The sequence below is a fragment of the Ranitomeya imitator genome, chromosome 1, assembly GCF_032444005.1.
Source record: "Ranitomeya imitator isolate aRanImi1 chromosome 1, aRanImi1.pri, whole genome shotgun sequence".
NCBI classification, from domain to species: domain Eukaryota; kingdom Metazoa; phylum Chordata; class Amphibia; order Anura; family Dendrobatidae; genus Ranitomeya; species Ranitomeya imitator.
The window spans coordinates 9070715-9089679 of record NC_091282.1 but is presented as its reverse complement, the minus strand read 5'-3'; the positions used below and the strand labels follow the sequence as shown (position 1 = coordinate 9089679).

The following is an 18965-nucleotide window of genomic DNA, read 5'->3' as shown; positions in this document are numbered from 1 at the left end:
ATTTCATTTTACCAATTAGTGAGATGCTGATGCAATTATCCTTTAAAGAAACTTCTTGAATGTGTCTTCTACTGACATACACACACCAATTAAAGAAATGTCTTTCTCTAATATTTGCTCATTCTTTATTCTCAGTCTAATGTCACTGGATGCTTCTGTAATTAAATGTAAAAAAGAAAAGAACATCAATCAGCAATAAAAAGCTAACACATAATTTAAAATTTTCCATATTTTGTGAACTTGGATGGGATGGCCATGGGGGTGGCATTCACGCCAAATAATGATCATCCCAATAGCGCAATGCAATTTTGTACACCTTTAATATTGTTTAAAATATAAAGAGCCACTGCTTCCAGATGTCTAATACAGTAGCATGTAAATGGAGGTTGTTATAACCCCCATCAAATAATGAATTACACAGGCATATACAAGATGTACAAACCATGGAATGCTTTACAGCATTATTAAATAACACAGTTGAGCACTTTGAAGCAAACACTGCACTTAACAGCCATTAACCAGGTAAACATGGCCATGGCACTAATAGATTTAATAATGTGATAATTGAGTAAATTAGAAGATTTGTCTTTTGACTTCATGAAACTCTCATGAAATGATAAATTGAAAACCTTTCATTCTTTAGTTTACCTCATTACCAGCACAATGGTAGATGGTATCATTGGGCAGGACAGGAAGTTTCCATCCCTTATTGTTGTCTCAGCCCAGCATTACAAAGAGGACTCTATGGTTCTCATTCACCATTCATATGCAAATTAAGTCAACAATAAAGCTAGCATGCCATCTTGGAGACTTTTCTCAGACATTTCTCTCACATGTGATACGTTTACTATTAAGATAGGATCTGAGGGACATTTTCAGGTGTTTCTCATAGACATTGGTTGAGCCGCACCCACAGGCCCCATTCATATGGGGTCTGAGGTCCCAGCATTCTCCCTCCAGAGACTTATGGAGGTCAGTTCATATGTAAATCGAGACAGTAAGTCTCAGCCAATGACAATGTCCGTCTCATTAACAACCCCCTGCTCTTCCCAGATATAACCGGTCTCCTCCTCTCAGTGACATCTACTCCACTCTGGAATTAGTGGTGATCAGTATTGGCCTCTGAGGAGCATCGAGCTGTAGACTTGTTGGTGGACAGGAGGAGCTCAGCATTGACTATCATCTCTTTCCATAGCAGCAGACATCTTCTATCTCCATCTATAAAGGTGAATATATGATAAGTATTGCACAGGATGTAGTAGACGGTATTACTGCAGATCTCTGGGGAATTATACAATGCCGGAACATCATTACAGTGACTGCACACTATTATACAACTGTGTATTTATAGCCAAAGTTTACATGTGGTGATCACAGTATGTTATTATGGGTCTGTACGAAGATTCATTCTATATTCAATACCATATCTCATTTCATTTTATTCAGAATGGCCGCCAACATCAAGGAAGCAAACAAGAACATGGCAAAACACCTTCTTCATCGTATATCAGAGACTTCCAAGGACCTGAAGATGATGGAAGTGACCGACCACTTTGAACTTTTGCTAGAACTTGGCACTGGATCCTTTGGAAATGTACACATGGGAAAGCACAAACATTCAGGTGAGATGATGATGATGGATGATGACTATGAAGATGTTTGAGCCAACAGGGCGGTTTTAGATAAATGTGAAAGATGAAAGTGAAAGCTTCTTGTATCCTGACAAACTGTACTTGTTAACAGTAGTGATGAGCGAGAATACTCGTTACTAGAGACTTCCTGAGCATGCTCTGGTGGTCTGCGAGTATTTCGGCTTGCTCGTAGATTTAGTTTATGATGACGCAGCTGCATGATTTGCGACTGCTAGACAGCTTGAATACATGTGGGGGTTGCTTAACAAACAGAGAATCCCCCACATGTATTGAAGCTGTCTAGCAGCCGCAAATCAAGCAGCTATGTCGATATAAACTAAATCTTTGAACATGCTGAAATACTTGGAGACCACCCGAGCATGCTCAGTAATTCTAGAGTAGCAAGTATACTCGATCATCACTAGTTAACAGTCTTTAAGTATGACCCTAGTTGTATCCTATCCACCACACGTGATGAGAATTCTGCACCTCTACCTTCTAATCTTGTGAATGTTCCTGTGAAAAGTGATTGATCAGGTTTTTGTATCATTTTGACAGTATTATGGAGTACGAGGGTCATACATAGTAATAATTATAATGTTAATTCAACAGGACAGACCGTGGCAATAAAAATGATGTCATAGTAACATACATAGTAACATAGTTAGTAAGGCCGAAAAAAGACATTTGTCCATTAGGTTCAGCCTAGGTCAAAGAAGAAGACTCCAGAATACAACTTCTTCCTGGAATATTGCATTTCACAAACCCTCAGTGGCCACCGGAACATCATCCTTACTCACGACATCTTCTTCCAGACCAGTAGGGATTTTGTGTTTGTTCAGGAAGTGGCACCGGTAGGAAATCTTCAGTCCATCATTAAACCTAAAGTAAGATCTTATGCTGCTGTTTTCCACTTTTACACATTCTAAACATTATTCATACTATCTTAGAACAAATAGTGGTCTTATTGTAGATCTGATGTCTAACATCCCCCTATTTCTACAGAGATATAAACCTCATATTACGGGATGTAGAAGTATGGGACCCCATAGTTAGGCAGGTTTAGGGTGGAGGAGAATGTGTGAGCTGGTAACATCCTCTATGTGAGAGATATTTAATTATTAGTGGAAATCTCACATAATTGAATATAACTAATGAAGAGCAGAGAAGAACTGATGGCAGGAATTATATCTATTAGTAGAAGATATCTACAAGTCCTCTGTCCCCTTATATCAGATACGTTTTCCTGTTCAGCTGTGTGATCTCCTCTGTTGTCTTTCTTAGGTCGGCATGCAGGAGGACATGTTGAAGCGCTGTGTTCCTCAGATCGCCAGTGCTCTGGACTTTATGCACAACAGAGGAATGGTTCATCGGGATATCAAGCCGAATAATATTCTTTTGATGGACACAGAATGTCACTGGATAAAGCTGGCAGACTTTGGCCTCACCAGGCTCCAGGGCACATATGTTCCTTTTGTGCCCTGGTATAAACCCTACTATGCCCCAGAGCACTGCTGCTTAAGACCAGGAGATCAGTTGTTGCTACATCCTAGTCTTGATGTCTGGGCTTTTGGTGTAGTTCTCCATGTTGCTCTTTTTCGACTCTTCCCTTGGCGTGGAGCAGTACGTGGGGATCAATATTATAAAGGGTTTGCCTGGTGGCAGGTGGGAGGGGATCTGTCAAAGGCTCCACAGAAATGGAAGAAAATTTCAGTGGAGGCCAGAGAAATGTTCTGGGAGCTGCTGGAAATAAATGCCGGGCAGAGAGGCTCGGCCATTGACATTCTGAAGTATATGCACCTGCCGTGGAAAGACGAGGTATCTTCAGAGACCAAAGCACCTGATATGTTGTATCTATGACATAAAAACTGAAATATATTTATTTTTTTAATCATTAATGTCTACTAAGCAGACTGTGAAATATTGTAAATTTATAAATAAATGAATAAAACAGACTTGTATCTTAGTAATGAAGAGCGTTTGTCTCGAGTAAAACAGAAAATTATATGTTATGGGTATAAGAATATGGGACGCTCCCAAAATATTTTTACGTCAGTTTTTTCATAAAAGTAACAAAACATAAAAAGCAATATAGAAAATGGATTGTTATGGTCATAATGACTCACGGAATAAAGATAACATGAAAATTAACTCACAGTGAATAATGTTTTAATAAATTAACAAAGTAAATTTGAAGTTTTTTGGTTCATTTTGACCCCTAAAGGTTGTGAAAGGGATCAAAAATCTGCTATTACAAATTGTTACCAATAAAAATTAAAGTTTTATCCTGAACCCCAAATCACATGTTACTATTAATGTTTAGAGGATAATTATTTTGGGGCTTCACAGCCCATTTCTTTCATGGTCACTATTGCTTTGTTTTGGCCTCTGGGTCTGGGTGATATTAGATACTGACTCTGGTGCTGTTTGGTGCCTCTTTCTTTACCAGTACACGGCTTTAAGGAGACTCTTTACGGGGATATAATTCACATGCAGTCTTATTTCTGAGCCGGATTTCCAGGAGCTATGTACATGGAATTTGGTCCAATATATTTAATAATATATATCTTCTTGGGTATTACATATTGTGTAGGCTCTTTGGTATATGAATTTCATTACTGGTAAGTTGATGTAATATCTCCTCCTTGTTTTTTCCGCTCCGTGTCCCAGGACGGTATTTTTCTTTTTTATATGGCACTTTAATTATATTGAATAAAGATTAATTTTAATATTTATTGGTCTTGGATCTCTTCATATCTTACAAGTATTAAACATGTGTGGGAGTTTTTTGTTGTTGGGACTTTGTTGAAATGCCTTCTTTGATTTTGGACAAATTATTTTGACACTTTCTTAGACATGAGGTAGAAAACATTTTGGGTGTGCCTGTAAAAATGGCGCAAGACTGTGACAACATTGCTCAAAGCTGTGACCTGGGAGTCAGAAATGCTTCCAGGGGCGATCCCCGTGATGTCCCTGTGTGGTTTGAGCAGTGTTTTCATCATTTTCAGACGTTTTTAGACCTTAAAGGGACCCCCGGGGGATTGCGGTAAAAATGCTCGGGTTTCCCATAGACTTACATTGGGCTCGTTGTTCTGGCCGAGTATCCGAGTATTACAAATTGCTCGACCCAAGCAACGAGCATTTTAGTGCTCGCTCATTACTAACAGTGTCAAAAACAACATGAAGGACAAATAAGTCATCTATTTCTTTAGTCAACCCCCAGTATATCCCCAGTCATCTCACACTAGTCTTGAATTCGTTGTCTGTAATTTCACCCCCTCTTTTCCTTGTCTGCTTCTCTCACACGGCCCCAACATACAGAATCATCTTGCATCTGTTGTGGTCTTTCGCCATTTAACATCATCAAGGTCTAGCACCAAGTGACAGCGGTCTGCCAGCTGGAAGGTATTACAAACCCTCAAATGAGAAGTGCACATTTATGTATCACCGAGACCAAACCCAATTTATCACATAACTCAGCCAGGGCATACATCATAGTATGCTCACAGGAATATTTCTCTTCTTAAAAACTCTAGAACGAAAACAAACATCAATAGACAACATCAAAAATGGCAAAACTGTTCAAGCACAATTCTCAGGGGATGTTCCTCAACTTTTATCTAAAATCTACAATTAAATTAGTCCATGAGAGAATCAGGGCAGGGGGTACAGTATGCCTTGGTATTGGAGGAGTGTAAGGGGAGGTTACAGTAGGGGCTTCATATGTCTCCATCAGGTGTCCCACCTCTATCTTTCCAACCCCCTATCTTATTTGTCAACACCTTCCTGGGCCTGGTGACTTGCAATTTACTTTTTTCTCCTCAGATCTTTTACTTTATATTACTGTTGGCATTGCAGCTTCTGGTCCCTTCCAATCCTCTACAACAGCAAAGTGATCGTTCAAATCTGGCAAAGGATTGCGAGTTATACCACCTATGCATGCGATTTCTCTCAATCTCTGAACTCCATCTGCAAGAGATTCCCATCGACTTTGTGGTATTAATTCAATAGAAGAGTCATACACTTGTGACACAGATTCTCTCACAAAGTGCGACACAGAGAAGTTCTCCACAGTGTCCCTTGCATGTCTCATTTTTAGACGTACCATGGGATCAGTACAAATACTACATAGTCCTATAGCTTCTCGATTGTCCAGAATTATAGTATCTGCCCCATGATCCCATAATCTGAGACCCCATGCTAACAAATGTTCTCCAGCTTGCTGCCGGCACCTGGTAGCTGACTCTGTTAGCTCCCCTGCTGTTTACCCCTAACATCTTCTGTCATTGCAGCCTCTGCTCCAGGAGCTGCCTGTCCTGCCTGCATTGCATCTTCAGTACGCTGTGTGACTTCTCTCCTGGTTTTTGTTATTACAATTAGTCTGGCATGCCTTTCTACCTCATCTGTCTCTAGTATTTGCTCATTCACTAGTGTCAGTCTAATGTCACTGGATGCTTCTATAATTAAATGTAAATAAAAAGAAGATAAGGAGGTACCAGCTATGGAGATACTATGCTGATGTGACGGTAACATTGCAGATTCATTTCCACTAGATATAAAAACCATAAATTAATGAAGATCATAAAATAAACATCAATCAGCTATAAAAAGCTAACACATGATTTACATTCCTCAATATTTTGTGAACTTGGATGGGATGGCCATGGGAGTGGCATTCACGCCAAATAATGATCTACCCAATAGACCAAAGCAATTTTGTAGATTTTTAATATTGCTTAAATATAGAAAACCACAGCTTGTAGATGTCTAATAGCATGTAAATGGAGGTGGTTATAACCCCCATCAAATAATGAATTACACACGCATATACAAGATGTACAAAGCTGTTGGAGGTATTTTGCCATCCTGAATATATTTAGTATATAATCAATAACTCAAGTTTGGGAAAATGATAAAGATATTTAATGACAAGTAAGATAAGATAGTAATATGACAATTCAAATAATAATATAACAATAAAACCTTTTCTTCAATGTCCTATAGTTAGAGAAAATACCAATACACATATCTATGATTCTTCATGGCAATAATGAGAGAGAGAGAGATGGTCTTGATTCTTTCTCCATTTACACCAAGATTTCACCTCCACTCCCACATACAACCCACAACTCCGTCCCTCTCTTCCGGTATCTTCTGTGGCAAACGTTCAATCATCTTCCGGTAGTGTGAACACTGACATTGGCTGCAGTAATCATCACCTTCCTGCAGATGGCATCCTCCTGCTTGGAAAGAAAGTTCTTGTGTAGGACAGGTCCAACTCCATTTGGGCTGGCTCCAAAATGTCCATTTAATGAACAATGGTTTATCGTTCAAACACCACAGGCATTGTGTATCAATATACATATCCATAGGTCGAAGACAGGATGTCTATCTCATGAGCAGTGGTTTATAATGGAAACCCCCAGGAGCTGTGTACATATGTAGATAATGATGGGTCACACACAGGATAGAGGCTATTCATTCCAGATTTCCACAGTGTACACCTGTATCTCCTATTAGGCTGGAGGCCAATAGTCATTTCATATGTAGATGCACCTTTGCCTCATCACTAAAACAAAGGACATCACACAAAAGAACACAGGCCTGACCGCCTAATAGGTTCACAGTCTGTATCTGGTTTATCTCATCAATAGAGTCCTATTCCGCACTCAGAAATTCAAATTCACTACTGAGAGGCACCGAAGCAGCCATCTGCAGACCGGACATAACTGCAAGAGAAGTATGCTGCCTTCCAGGTGCGATGATCAAGGATGTGACCGATAGGATACCAAAGCTCTTCAGCTCCAAGGACGTCCACCCATTTCTTCTGATACATGTTGGCACCAATGACACGGCAAGGAAGGACCTACCGACAATCTGCAAGGACTTTGAAGAGTTGGGGAAGAAAGTAAAGGAACTGGATGCACAGGTAGTTTTTTCTTCTATCCTTCCAGTAGACGGGCATGGCACCAGGAGATGGAACAGGATCCTTGATGCAAACAACTGGCTAAGACGATGGTGCAGACAACAAGGATTTGGATTCCTGGACCACGGTGTGAATTACTGGTATGATGGACTCCTCGCCAGAGACGGACTACACCTCAACAAACCTGGGAAACACACATTCGCCAGAAGACTCGCTACACTCATCAGGAGGGCGTTAAACTAGAAGAAGAGGGGACGGGAAGAAAAACATTAGACTCGAACAAAGACGACCCAGGAAAACATACTCAGAAGGGAGGTAAGAACATTTCTAAAACAATTCACAGTGAGGTGATTGGAACAAAACAAAATCCTCTAAACTGCATGCTCGCAAACGCCAGAAGCCTGACAAACAAGATGGAAGAACTAGAAGCAGAAATATCTACAGGTAACTTTGACATAGTGGGAATAACCGAGACATGGTTAGATGAAAGCTATGACTGGGCAGTTAACTTACAGGGTTACAGTCTGTTTAGAAAGGATCGTAAAAATCGGAGAGGAGGAGGGGTTTGTCTCTATGTAAAGTCTTGTCTAAAGTCCACTTTAAGGGAGGATATTAGCGAAGGGAATGAGGATGTCGAGTCCATATGGGTTGAAATTCATGGAGGGAAAAATGGTAACAAAATTCTCATTGGGGTCTGTTACAAACCCCCAAATATAACAGAAAGCATGGAAAGTCTACTTCTAAAGCAGATAGATGAAGCTGCAACCCATAATGAGGTCCTGGTTATGGGGGACTTTAACTACCCGGATATTAACTGGGAAACAGAAACCTGTGAAACCCATAAAGGCAACAGGTTTCTGCTAATAACCAAGAAAAATTATCTTTCACAATTGGTGCAGAATCCAACCAGAGGAGCAGCACTTTTAGACCTAATACTATCTAATAGACCTGACAGAATTACAAATCTGCAGGTGGTTGGGCATTTAGGAAATAGCGACCACAATATTGTGCAGTTTCACCTGTCTTTCACTAGGGGGACTTGTCAGGGAGTCACAAAAACATTGAACTTTAGGAAGGCAAAGTTTGAACAGCTTAGAGATGCCCTTAATCTGGTAGACTGGGACAATATCCTCAGAAATGAGAATACAGATAATAAATGGGAAATGTTTAAGAACATCCTAAATAGGCAGTGTAAGCGGTTTATACCTTGTGGGAATAAAAGGACTAGAAATAGGAAAAACCCAATGTGGCTAAACAAAGAAGTAAGACAGGCAATTAACAGTAAAAAGAAAGCATTTGCACTACTAAAGCAGGATGGCACCATTGAAGCTCTAAAAAACTATAGGGAGAAAAATACTTTATCTAAAAAACTAATTAAAGCTGCCAAAAAGGAAACAGAGAAGCACATTGCTAAGGAGAGTAAAACTAATCCCAAACTGTTCTTCAACTATATCAATAGTAAAAGAATAAAAACTGAAAATGTAGGCCCCTTAAAAAATAGTGAGGAAAGAATGGTTGTAGATGACGAGGAAAAAGCTAACATATTAAACACCTTCTTCTCCACGGTATTCACGGTGGAAAATGAAATGCTAGGTGAAATCCCAAGAAACAATGAAAACCCTATATTAAGGGTCACCAATCTAACCCAAGAAGAGGTGCGAAACCGGCTAAATAAGATTAAAATAGATAAATCTCCGGGTCCGGATGGCATACACCCACGAGTACTAAGAGAACTAAGTAATGTAATAGATAAACCATTATTTCTTATTTTTAGTGACTCTATAGCGACAGGGTCTGTTCCGCAGGACTGGCGCATAGCAAATGTGGTGCCAATATTCAAAAAGGGCTCTAAAAGTGAACCTGGAAATTATAGGCCAGTAAGTCTAACCTCTATTGTTGGTAAAATATTTGAAGGGTTTCTGAGGGATGTTATTCTGGATTATCTCAATGAGAATAACTGTTTAACTCCATATCAGCATGGGTTTATGAGAAATCGCTCCTGTCAAACCAATCTAATCAGTTTTTATGAAGAGGTAAGCTATAGACTGGACCACGGTGAGTCATTGGACGTGGTATATCTCGATTTTTCCAAAGCGTTTGATACCGTGCCACACAAGAGGTTGGTACACAAAATGAGAATGCTTGGTCTGGGGGAAAATGTGTGTAAATGGGTTAGTAACTGGCTTAGTGATAGAAAGCAGAGGGTGGTTATAAATGGTATAGTCTCTAACTGGGTCGCTGTGACCAGTGGGGTACCGCAGGGGTCAGTATTGGGACCTGTTCTCTTCAACATATTCATTAATGATCTGGTAGAAGGTTTACACAGTAAAATATCGATATTTGCAGATGATACAAAACTATGTAAAGCAGTTAATACAAGAGAAGATAGTATTCTGCTACAGATGGATCTGGATAAGTTGGAAACTTGGGCTGAAAGGTGGCAGATGAGGTTTAACAATGATAAATGTAAGGTTATACACATGGGAAGAGAGAATCAATATCACCATTACACACTGAACGGGAAACCACTGGGTAAATCTGACAGGGAGAAGGACTTGGGGATCCTAGTTAATGATAAACTTACCTGGAGCAGCCAGTGCCAGGCAGCAGCTGCCAAGACAAACAGGATCATGGGGTGCATTAAAAGAGGTCTGGATACACATGATGAGAGCATTATACTGCCTCTGTACAAATCCCTAGTTAGACCGCACATGGAGTACTGTGTCCAGTTTTGGGCACCGGTGCTCAGGAAGGATATAATGGAACTAGAGAGAGTACAAAGGAGGGCAACAAAATTAATAAAGGGGATGGGAGAACTACAATACCCAGATAGATTAGCGAAATTAGGATTATTTAGTCTAGAAAAAAGACGACTGAGGGGCGATCTAATAACCATGTATAAGTATATAAGGGGACAATACAAATATCTCGCTGAGGATCTGTTTATACCAAGGAAGGTGACGGGCACAAGGGGGCATTCTTTGCGTCTGGAGGAGAGAAGGTTCTTCCACCAACATAGAAGAGGATTCTTTACTGTTAGGGCAGTGAGAATCTGGAATTGCTTGCCTGAGGAGGTGGTGATGGCGAACTCAGTCGAGGGGTTCAAGAGAGGCCTGGATGTCTTCCTGGAGCAGAACAATATTGTATCATACAATTATTAGGTTCTGTAGAAGGACGTAGATCTGGGTATTTATTATGATGGAATATAGGCTGAACTGGATGGACAAATGTCTTTTTTCGGCCTTACTAACTATGTTACTATGTTACTATGTTAATATAGAGTTCAGTGACTTCTATGATACATACATTGTCCATGTTGTCTTCCAACAGAAGCATGGAACACCGCACAGTATTATTACATAACACCGTTGAGCACTTTGAAGCAAACACTGCACTTAACAGCCAATAACCAGGTAAACATGGCCGTGGCCCTAATTGATTTAATAATGCGATTATTGCATAATTTAGAAGATTTGTCTTTTGACTTCATGAACCTCTCATGAAATAATACATTGAAAACAACTCATTCCCGACCTGTGACACAGCGTATGCGTCATGAAAGTCGGTGCCAATCCGACCTGTGACGCATATGGTGTGTCACAGAATGATTGCATCCCTGCAGATCGGGTGAAAGGGTTAACTCCCATTTCACCCGATCTGCAGGGACAGGGGGAGTGGTACTTCAGCCCGGGGGGGGGGTGGCTTCACCACCCCATGGCTATGATCGCTCTGATTGGCAGTTGAAAGTGAAACAGCCAATCAGAGCGATTTGTAATATTTCACCTATGACAACTGGTGAAATATTACAATCCAGCCATGGCCAATGCTACCCTGTGCTCCGATCCCACCACCCCATGCTCCCCCACCCCCTCATACTTACCGAGCCTCCCGCTGTCCGTCTGTCTGCTCCATTGGCGCCGTCTTCTTCCAAAATGGCGGGCGCATACACAGTGCGCCCTCCGAACCCCCCCTTTATCACCCCCATAGGTAGGGACATCAATAAAATAAAGAAAACATATTTACATTTATTTTTCCACTAGGGTTAGGGTTAGAACTAGGGTAAGGGTTAGGACTGGGGTTAGGGCTAGGGTTAGGGTTAGAACTATGGTTAGGGTTAGGGCTGGGGTTAGGGCTAGGGTTAGGGCTAGGGTTAGGGTTAGGGCTAGGGTTAGGGTTAGAACTAGGGTTAGGGTTAGGGCTAGGGTTAGGGTTAGAACTATGGTTAGGGTTAGGGTTAGAACTAGGGTTAGGGTTAGATTGGCCGCTGCGGATTCATAGTAGTTTTCCATCAGGTTTACAGTAGCATGGAAAACCATGGAAAACCAAATCTGCTGTGCCCATGGTGCAGAAAATACAGCGTGGCAAAGATTGTAAGGGCAGGAGCTTTGGGGATAGCTTACCGGTAGCCCCATAGGGATTGACATAGGGATTGTCATCTCCTTTTGATCCGGATGTACATCTGATTAAAGAAACACCTGGTGCTTCTGTGTCCACCTGATGGAATTGGTGAGACCGTTCCTGTTTTTTTGTCTTAAAGCTACAGTTAGCACTTTATGCAGTACCTGTTGTTAACTGTCTATTGTTGATATACATATCTGAGTGCATGGGGATTGCTGTTGTCTCTTAGATGTTTTGACACAGCTTTCATGAACCCAGACTCAGAAATATAGGTTCCGAAATTACGGTCGGTAACTTTTTTACCCTGTCTGGGGCTTATCAGTCTCTGATATCCATTATATATGGTGGAGACGTGGCCCATGTGTCTTATTTGTTCACTTGGGTGACTATTTTTAACTAACTTTATAGTATTAAAAGTTATGTTTTAACTTCCACTTTTTTTGCTTTGTTATGATTTATTATTAGTGGGATCATCTGTATGATTCACACTTAAATACAGATTTTTGCTTTGTTACTAGAGCTATGCATGGACTCTGGGGCAGAGGGTAATTTTATGTCATCCGCTTTTGCCCAGCGTCACGCAATACCCCTGGTGATGCTCACCAAACCAGTAATTGTTAGAGTGGTATATGGGTCAACACTACTACTGGTCACAGAAGGTGAAAAAAGTGTCAGAGAACCTCCAAAAGCAGATGAGTGGAAGCATGTGACCAAAAGAAGCAAGAAGACCATGGAGAAATCACCAACCACACAACTGAAGAACCGATATCAAATCTTTGTAGAGGATGAAGATGGCACACCTAAGAATGAAGCAATACCAGCAAGCAAAAAAGAAAAGGGCACACAGCAACAAGTGACAGCAAAAAGTACAGCCAAGAAGCAACGAAGAGTGGTGGTGGTGGGAGACTCACTACTGAGAGGCACAGAAGCAGCCATCTGCAGACCGGACATAACTGCAAGAGAAGTATGCTGCCTTCCAGGTGCGATGATCAAGGATGTGACCGATAGGATACCAAAGCTCTTCAGCTCCAAGGACGTCCACCCATTTCTTCTGATACATGTTGGCACCAATGACACGGCAAGGAAAGACCTACCGACAATCTGCAAGGACTTTGAAGAGTTGGGGAAGAAAGTAAAGGAACTGGATGCACAGGTAGTTTTTTCTTCTATCCTTCCAGTAGACGGGCATGGCACCAGGAGATGGAACAGGATCCTTGATGCAAACAACTGGCTAAGACGATGGTGCAGACAACAAGGATTTGGATTCCTGGACCATGGTGTGAATTACTGGTATGATGGACTCCTCGCCAGAGACGGACTACACCTCAACAAACCTGGGAAACACACATTCGCCAGAAGACTCGCTACACTCATCAGGAGGGCGTTAAACTAGAAGAAGAGGGGACGGGAAGAAAAACATTAGACTCGAACAAAGACGACCCAGGAAAACATACTCAGAAGGGAGGTAAGAACATTTCTAAAACAATCCACAGTGAGGAGATTGGAACAAAACAAAATCCTCTAAACTGCATGCTCGCAAACGCCAGAAGCCTGACAAACAAGATGGAAGAACTAGAAGCAGAAATATCTACAGGTAACTTTGACATAGTGGGAATAACCGAGACATGGTTAGATGAAAGCTATGACTGGGCAGTTAACTTACAGGGTTACAGTCTGTTTAGAAAGGATCGTAAAAATCGGAGAGGAGGAGGGGTTTGTCTCTATGTAAAGTCTTGTCTAAAGTCCACTTTAAGGGAGGATATTAGCGAAGGGAATGAGGATGTCGAGTCCATATGGGTTGAAATTTATGGAGGGAAAAATGGTAACAAAATTCTCATTGGGGTCTGTTACAAACCCCCAAATATAACAGAAAGCATGGAAAGTCTACTTCTAAAGCAGATAGATGAAGCTGCAACCCATCATGAGGTCCTGGTTATGGGGGACTTTAACTACCCGGATATTAACTGGGAAACAGAAACCTGTGAAACCCATAAAGGCAACAGGTTTCTGCTAATAACCAAGAAAAATTATCTTTCACAATTGGTGCAGAATCCAACCAGAGGAGTAGCACTTTTAGACCTAATACTATCTAATAGACCTGACAGAATAACAAATCTGCAGGTGGTTGGGCATTTAGGAAATAGCGACCACAATATTGTGCAGTTTCACCTGTCTTTCACTAGGGGGACTTGTCAGGGAGTCACAAAAACATTGAACTTTAGGAAGGCAAAGTTTGAACAGCTTAGAGATGCCCTTAATCTGGTAGACTGGGACAATATCCTCAGAAATGAGAATACAGATAATAAATGGGAAATGTTTAAGAACATCCTAAATAGGCAGTGTAAGCGGTTTATACCTTGTGGGAATAAAAGGACTAGAAATAGGAAAAACCCAATGTGGCTAAACAAAGAAGTAAGACAGGCAATTAACAGTAAAAAGAAAGCATTTGCACTACTAAAGCAGGATGGCACCATTGAAGCTCTAAAAAACTATAGGGAGAAAAATACTTTATCTAAAAAACTAATTAAAGCTGCCAAAAAGGAAACAGAGAAGCACATTGCTAAGGAGAGTAAAACTAATCCCAAACTGTTCTTCAACTATATCAATAGTAATAGAATAAAAACTGAAAATGTAGGCCCTTTAAAAAATAGTGAGGAAAGAATGGTTGTAGATGACGAGGAAAAAGCTAACATATTAAACACCTTCTTCTCCACGGTATTCACGGTGGAAAATGAAATGCTAGGTGAAATCCCAAGAAACAATGAAAACCCTATATTAAGGGTCACCAATCTAACCCAAGAAGAGGTGCGAAACCGGCTAAATAAGATTAAAATAGATAAATCTCCGGGTCCGGATGGCATACACCCACGAGTACTAAGAGAACTAAGTAATGTAATAGATAAACCATTATTTCTTATTTTTAGGGACTCTATAGCGACAGGGTCTGTTCCGCAGGATTGGCGCATAGCAAATGTGGTGCCAATATTCAAAAAGGGCTCTAAAAGTGAACCTGGAAATTATAGGCCAGTAAGTCTAACCTCTATTGTTGGTAAAATATTTGAAGGGTTTCTGAGGGATGTTATTCTGGATTATCTCAATGAGAATAACTGTTTAACTCCATATCAGCATGGGTTTATGAGAAATCGCTCCTGTCAAACCAATCTAATCAGTTTTTATGAAGAGGTAAGCTATAGGCTGGACCACGGTGAGTCATTGGACGTGGTATATCTCGATTTTTCCAAAGCGTTTGATACCGTGCCGCACAAGAGGTTGGTACACAAAATGAGAATGCTTGGTCTGGGGGAAAATGTGTGTAAATGGGTTAGTAACTGGCTTAGTGATAGAAAGCAGAGGGTGGTTATAAATGGTATAGTCTCTAACTGGGTCGCTGTGACCAGTGGGGTACCGCAGGGGTCAGTATTGGGACCTGTTCTCTTCAACATATTCATTAATGATCTGGTAGAAGGTTTACACAGTAAAATATCGATATTTGCAGATGATACAAAACTATGTAAAGCAGTTAATACAAGAGAAGATAGTATTCTGCTACAGATGGATCTGGATAAGTTGGAAACTTGGGCTGAAAGGTGGCAGATGAGGTTTAACAATGATAAATGTAAGGTTATACACATGGGAAGAGGGAATCAATATCACCATTACACACTGAACGGGAAACCACTGGGTAAATCTGACAGGGAGAAGGACTTGGGGATCCTAGTTAATGATAAACTTACCTGGAGCAGCCAGTGCCAGGCAGCAGCTGCCAAGGCAAACAGGATCATGGGGTGCATTAAAAGAGGTCTGGATACACATGATGAGAGCATTATACTGCCTCTGTACAAATCCCTAGTTAGACCGCACATGGAGTACTGTGTCCAGTTTTGGGCACCGGTGCTCAGGAAGGATATAATGGAACTAGAGAGAGTACAAAGGAGGGCAACAAAATTAATAAAGGGGATGGGAGAACTACAATACCCAGATAGATTAGCGAAATTAGGATTATTTAATCTAGAAAAAAGACGACTGAGGGGCGATCTAATAACCATGTATAAGTATATAAGGGGACAATACAAATATCTCGCTGAGGATCTGTTTATACCAAGGAAGGTGACGGGCACAAGGGGGCATTCTTTGCGTCTGGAGGAGAGAAGGTTTTTCCACCAACATAGAAGAGGATTCTTTACTGTTAGGGCAGTGAGAATCTGGAATTGCTTGCCTGAGGAGGTGGTGATGGCGAACTCAGTCGAGGGGTTCAAGAGAGGCCTGGATGTCTTCCTGGAGCAGAACAATATTGTATCATACAATTATTAGGTTCTGTAGAAGGACGTAGATCTGGGTATTTATTATGATGGAATATAGGCTGAACTGGATGGACAAATGTCTTTTTTCGGCCTTACTAACTATGTTACCCTCACAGATTACTCACCAAACCATTCCTTTCACTCTTTCTGTGTCTCCATCAAATCAGGAGATAATCTCCCTATTAGTCATTCCTTGGAGAATTGATGAGGTCCTGTTGGGGATACCATGGCTATGCTATCATTCTCCTCATATAGAGTAGTCCTCAGGGAGAATTTTGGGATGGAGTAAATCCTGTGAGGGTAGATGTCAGAGGGAGTGCGTTCAGGTTGCTACAACAGAGGTACCCGCAGATCTTTCCTCTCGGCCCAACCACTATTGGCCCTATGCGGACGTGTTATCCAAAAGGGCTGTGGAGACCCTGTCGCCTCACCACCCCTATGACTGTCCTATTGACTTCTTGCCTGGTGCTGAGTCTCCCCGGGGTTGAGTCTATCCGTTATCTCTCCCGGAGATGGAGGCAATGTCTCAGTACATCCAAGAGAATCTGGCAAGAGGATTCATTAGGAAGTCAGTGTCACCTGCAGGGGCTGGGTTCTTCTTCATGCAGAAGAAGAGTGGAGACTTACGTCCATGCATAGACTACAGGGGTCTTAACGCCATCACCCTTAAGAACAAGTACCCACTACCCCTGATATCTGAGCTTTTTGATAGTCTACGGGGAGCAAGGGTATTTACTAAATTAGATCTGTGGGGTGCTTATAACCTGATTCGCATTCGTGACGGGGATGAATGGAAGATGGCTTTTAACACCAGGGATGGGCACTATGAGTATCTGGTGATGCCCTTCGGGCTCTGTAATGCCCCAGCCATTTTCCAAGACTTTTTGAACGACATCTTCCGGGATATGCTCACCACCTCGGTCATAATCTATCTGGATGATATTCTCATCTACTCTCCAGATATTGACTCCCATCAGAGAGATGTTCGCAAGGTCTTCGACCTCTTACAGGCAAACTCCCTCTACACCAAGTTGGAGAAGTGTGTGTTTGAGTAGGAGTCCTTGCCTTTCCTTGGTTACATCATCTCTGCCCAGGGTTTGGCTATGGATCCTGCCAAGCTACAGGCTGTGATGGACTGGCAGAAACCCCATCCACTTAAAGTGGTGCAGCGCTTTATGGGGTTCATTAATTACTATCGTCAGTTCATCCCACACTTCTCAACTTTGGTTGCTCCCTTGGTTGCCCTCACCAAGAAGGGAGCAAATCCCAAGTTGTGGTCTGAGGATGTCTCCAAGGCTTTCCTCTCGGTTAAGTCACACTTCTCTACTGCTCCCATTCTCCATCGCCCCGATGTAGATAAACCATTTATCATGGAGGTGGATGCCTCGTCCATTGGTGCTGGAGCAGTCCTTTTCCAAAAGGATGCTCAAGGTCGGAAGCATCCTTGCTTCTTCTTCTCCAAGACCTTCACACTGGCAGAGAGGAATTATTCCATCGGGGACAGGGAGTTGCTAGCCATGAAGTTGGCTTTCTCAGAGTGGAGACACCTCTTGGAGGGAGCTCGCTTTCCCTTCCAGGTTTTCACTGACCACAAGAACTTGGTATAGCTACAGTCGGCCCATTGGCTGAATTCTCGCCAGGCTAGATGGTCCCTGTTCTTCTCCTGCTTTCATTTTACTCTTCATTTTCTCTCTGTGGAAAAGAACATTCGCGCCGATGCTCTCTCCTGCTCCGTAGTGTCATCTGAGGAGGAGGAGGAGGAGCCTCGGCTTATTGTTCCTTCTAAGAGCCTGAGAACTGTAGCTTCGGTTTCGCTAGAGTCTGTGCCCCCGGGCAAGACTTTCGTGCCAGTGAATCTGCGATTGGAAGTTCTCGCTTGGGCTCACTCGTCCAGAGTGGGTGGGCATTTTGGGACCAAAAGGACATCTGAGCTTTTGGTGAGAACGTACTGGTGGCCGCATATGGCCCGTGATGTCGGGGACTTTATTCGGGCGTGCGCTTCCTGCACCCAGAATCGGTCTCCTTGGCAACAGCCTGCTGGGTTGCCTTACTCCCTACTGGTGGCAGACAGACCCTGGGAAATGGTTGGGATGGACTTCGTGGTGGGCTTACCCAAGTCTCATAGCTGCACCGTTATCTGGGTTGTCACCGATCATTTTTCTAAAATGGTGCACTTGGTGCCGCTTCCACAGTTACCTTCTGCACGGGCCTTGGCGGCATTGTTCATAAAGCCCATTTTCAGTTTACATGGAATGCCCGATAAAAAGTTTGGACACACCTTCTCATTTAAATATTTTTCTGTATTTTCATGACTATGAAAATTGTACATTCACACTGAAGGCATCAAAACTATGAATTAACATGTGGAATTATATACTTAACAAAAAAGTGTGAAACAACTGAAATTATGTCTTATATTCTAGGTTCTTCAAAGTAGCCACCTTTTGCTTTGATGATTGCTTTGAACACTCTTGGCATTCTCTTGATGAGCTTCAAGAGGTAGTCACCGGGAATGGTCTCCCAACAATCTTGAAGGAGTTCCCAGAGATGCTTAGCACTTGTTGGCCCTTTTGCCTTCACTCTGTGGTCCAGCTCACTCCAAGGAAGCAAACAAGAACATGGCAAAACACCTCCTTCATCATAAGGCTTTCCGAAGATTAATGGATGTCTCTAAGGCTTTCCGAAGAATTATGGATGGTTATGATACTG

At 41.9% G+C, this 18965-nt stretch overlaps 1 protein-coding gene across 1 annotated transcript; it reads left to right on the top strand.

Moving 5' to 3' along the window:
- Positions 1 to 1447: 1447 nt before the first annotated feature.
- LOC138657894 (serine/threonine-protein kinase SBK1-like) lies at positions 1448 to 3491 on the top strand. Its single transcript, XM_069745502.1, has 3 exons — positions 1448 to 1657; positions 2330 to 2518; positions 2916 to 3491. The coding sequence occupies exons 1-3, from the start codon at positions 1448 to 1450 to the stop codon at positions 3489 to 3491; spliced, it is 975 nt and encodes a 324-aa protein (XP_069601603.1).
- Positions 3492 to 18965: the final 15474 nt, after the last annotated feature.

What these genes read in the sequence shown, in the direction of transcription:
- LOC138657894 (XM_069745502.1), top strand. Translation starts at nt 1,448, where the DNA reads ATGGCCGCCAACATCAAGGAAGCAAACAAGAACATGGCAAAACACCTT. An exon ending in TGGATGATGACTATGAAGAT is followed by an intron (nt 1,658 to 2,329) that starts GTTTGAGCCAAC and finishes TTTGTCCATTAG; the next exon opens with GTTCAGCCTAGGTCAAAGAA. An exon ending in AGTCCATCATTAAACCTAAA is followed by an intron (nt 2,519 to 2,915) that starts GTAAGATCTTAT and finishes TGTCTTTCTTAG; the next exon opens with GTCGGCATGCAGGAGGACAT.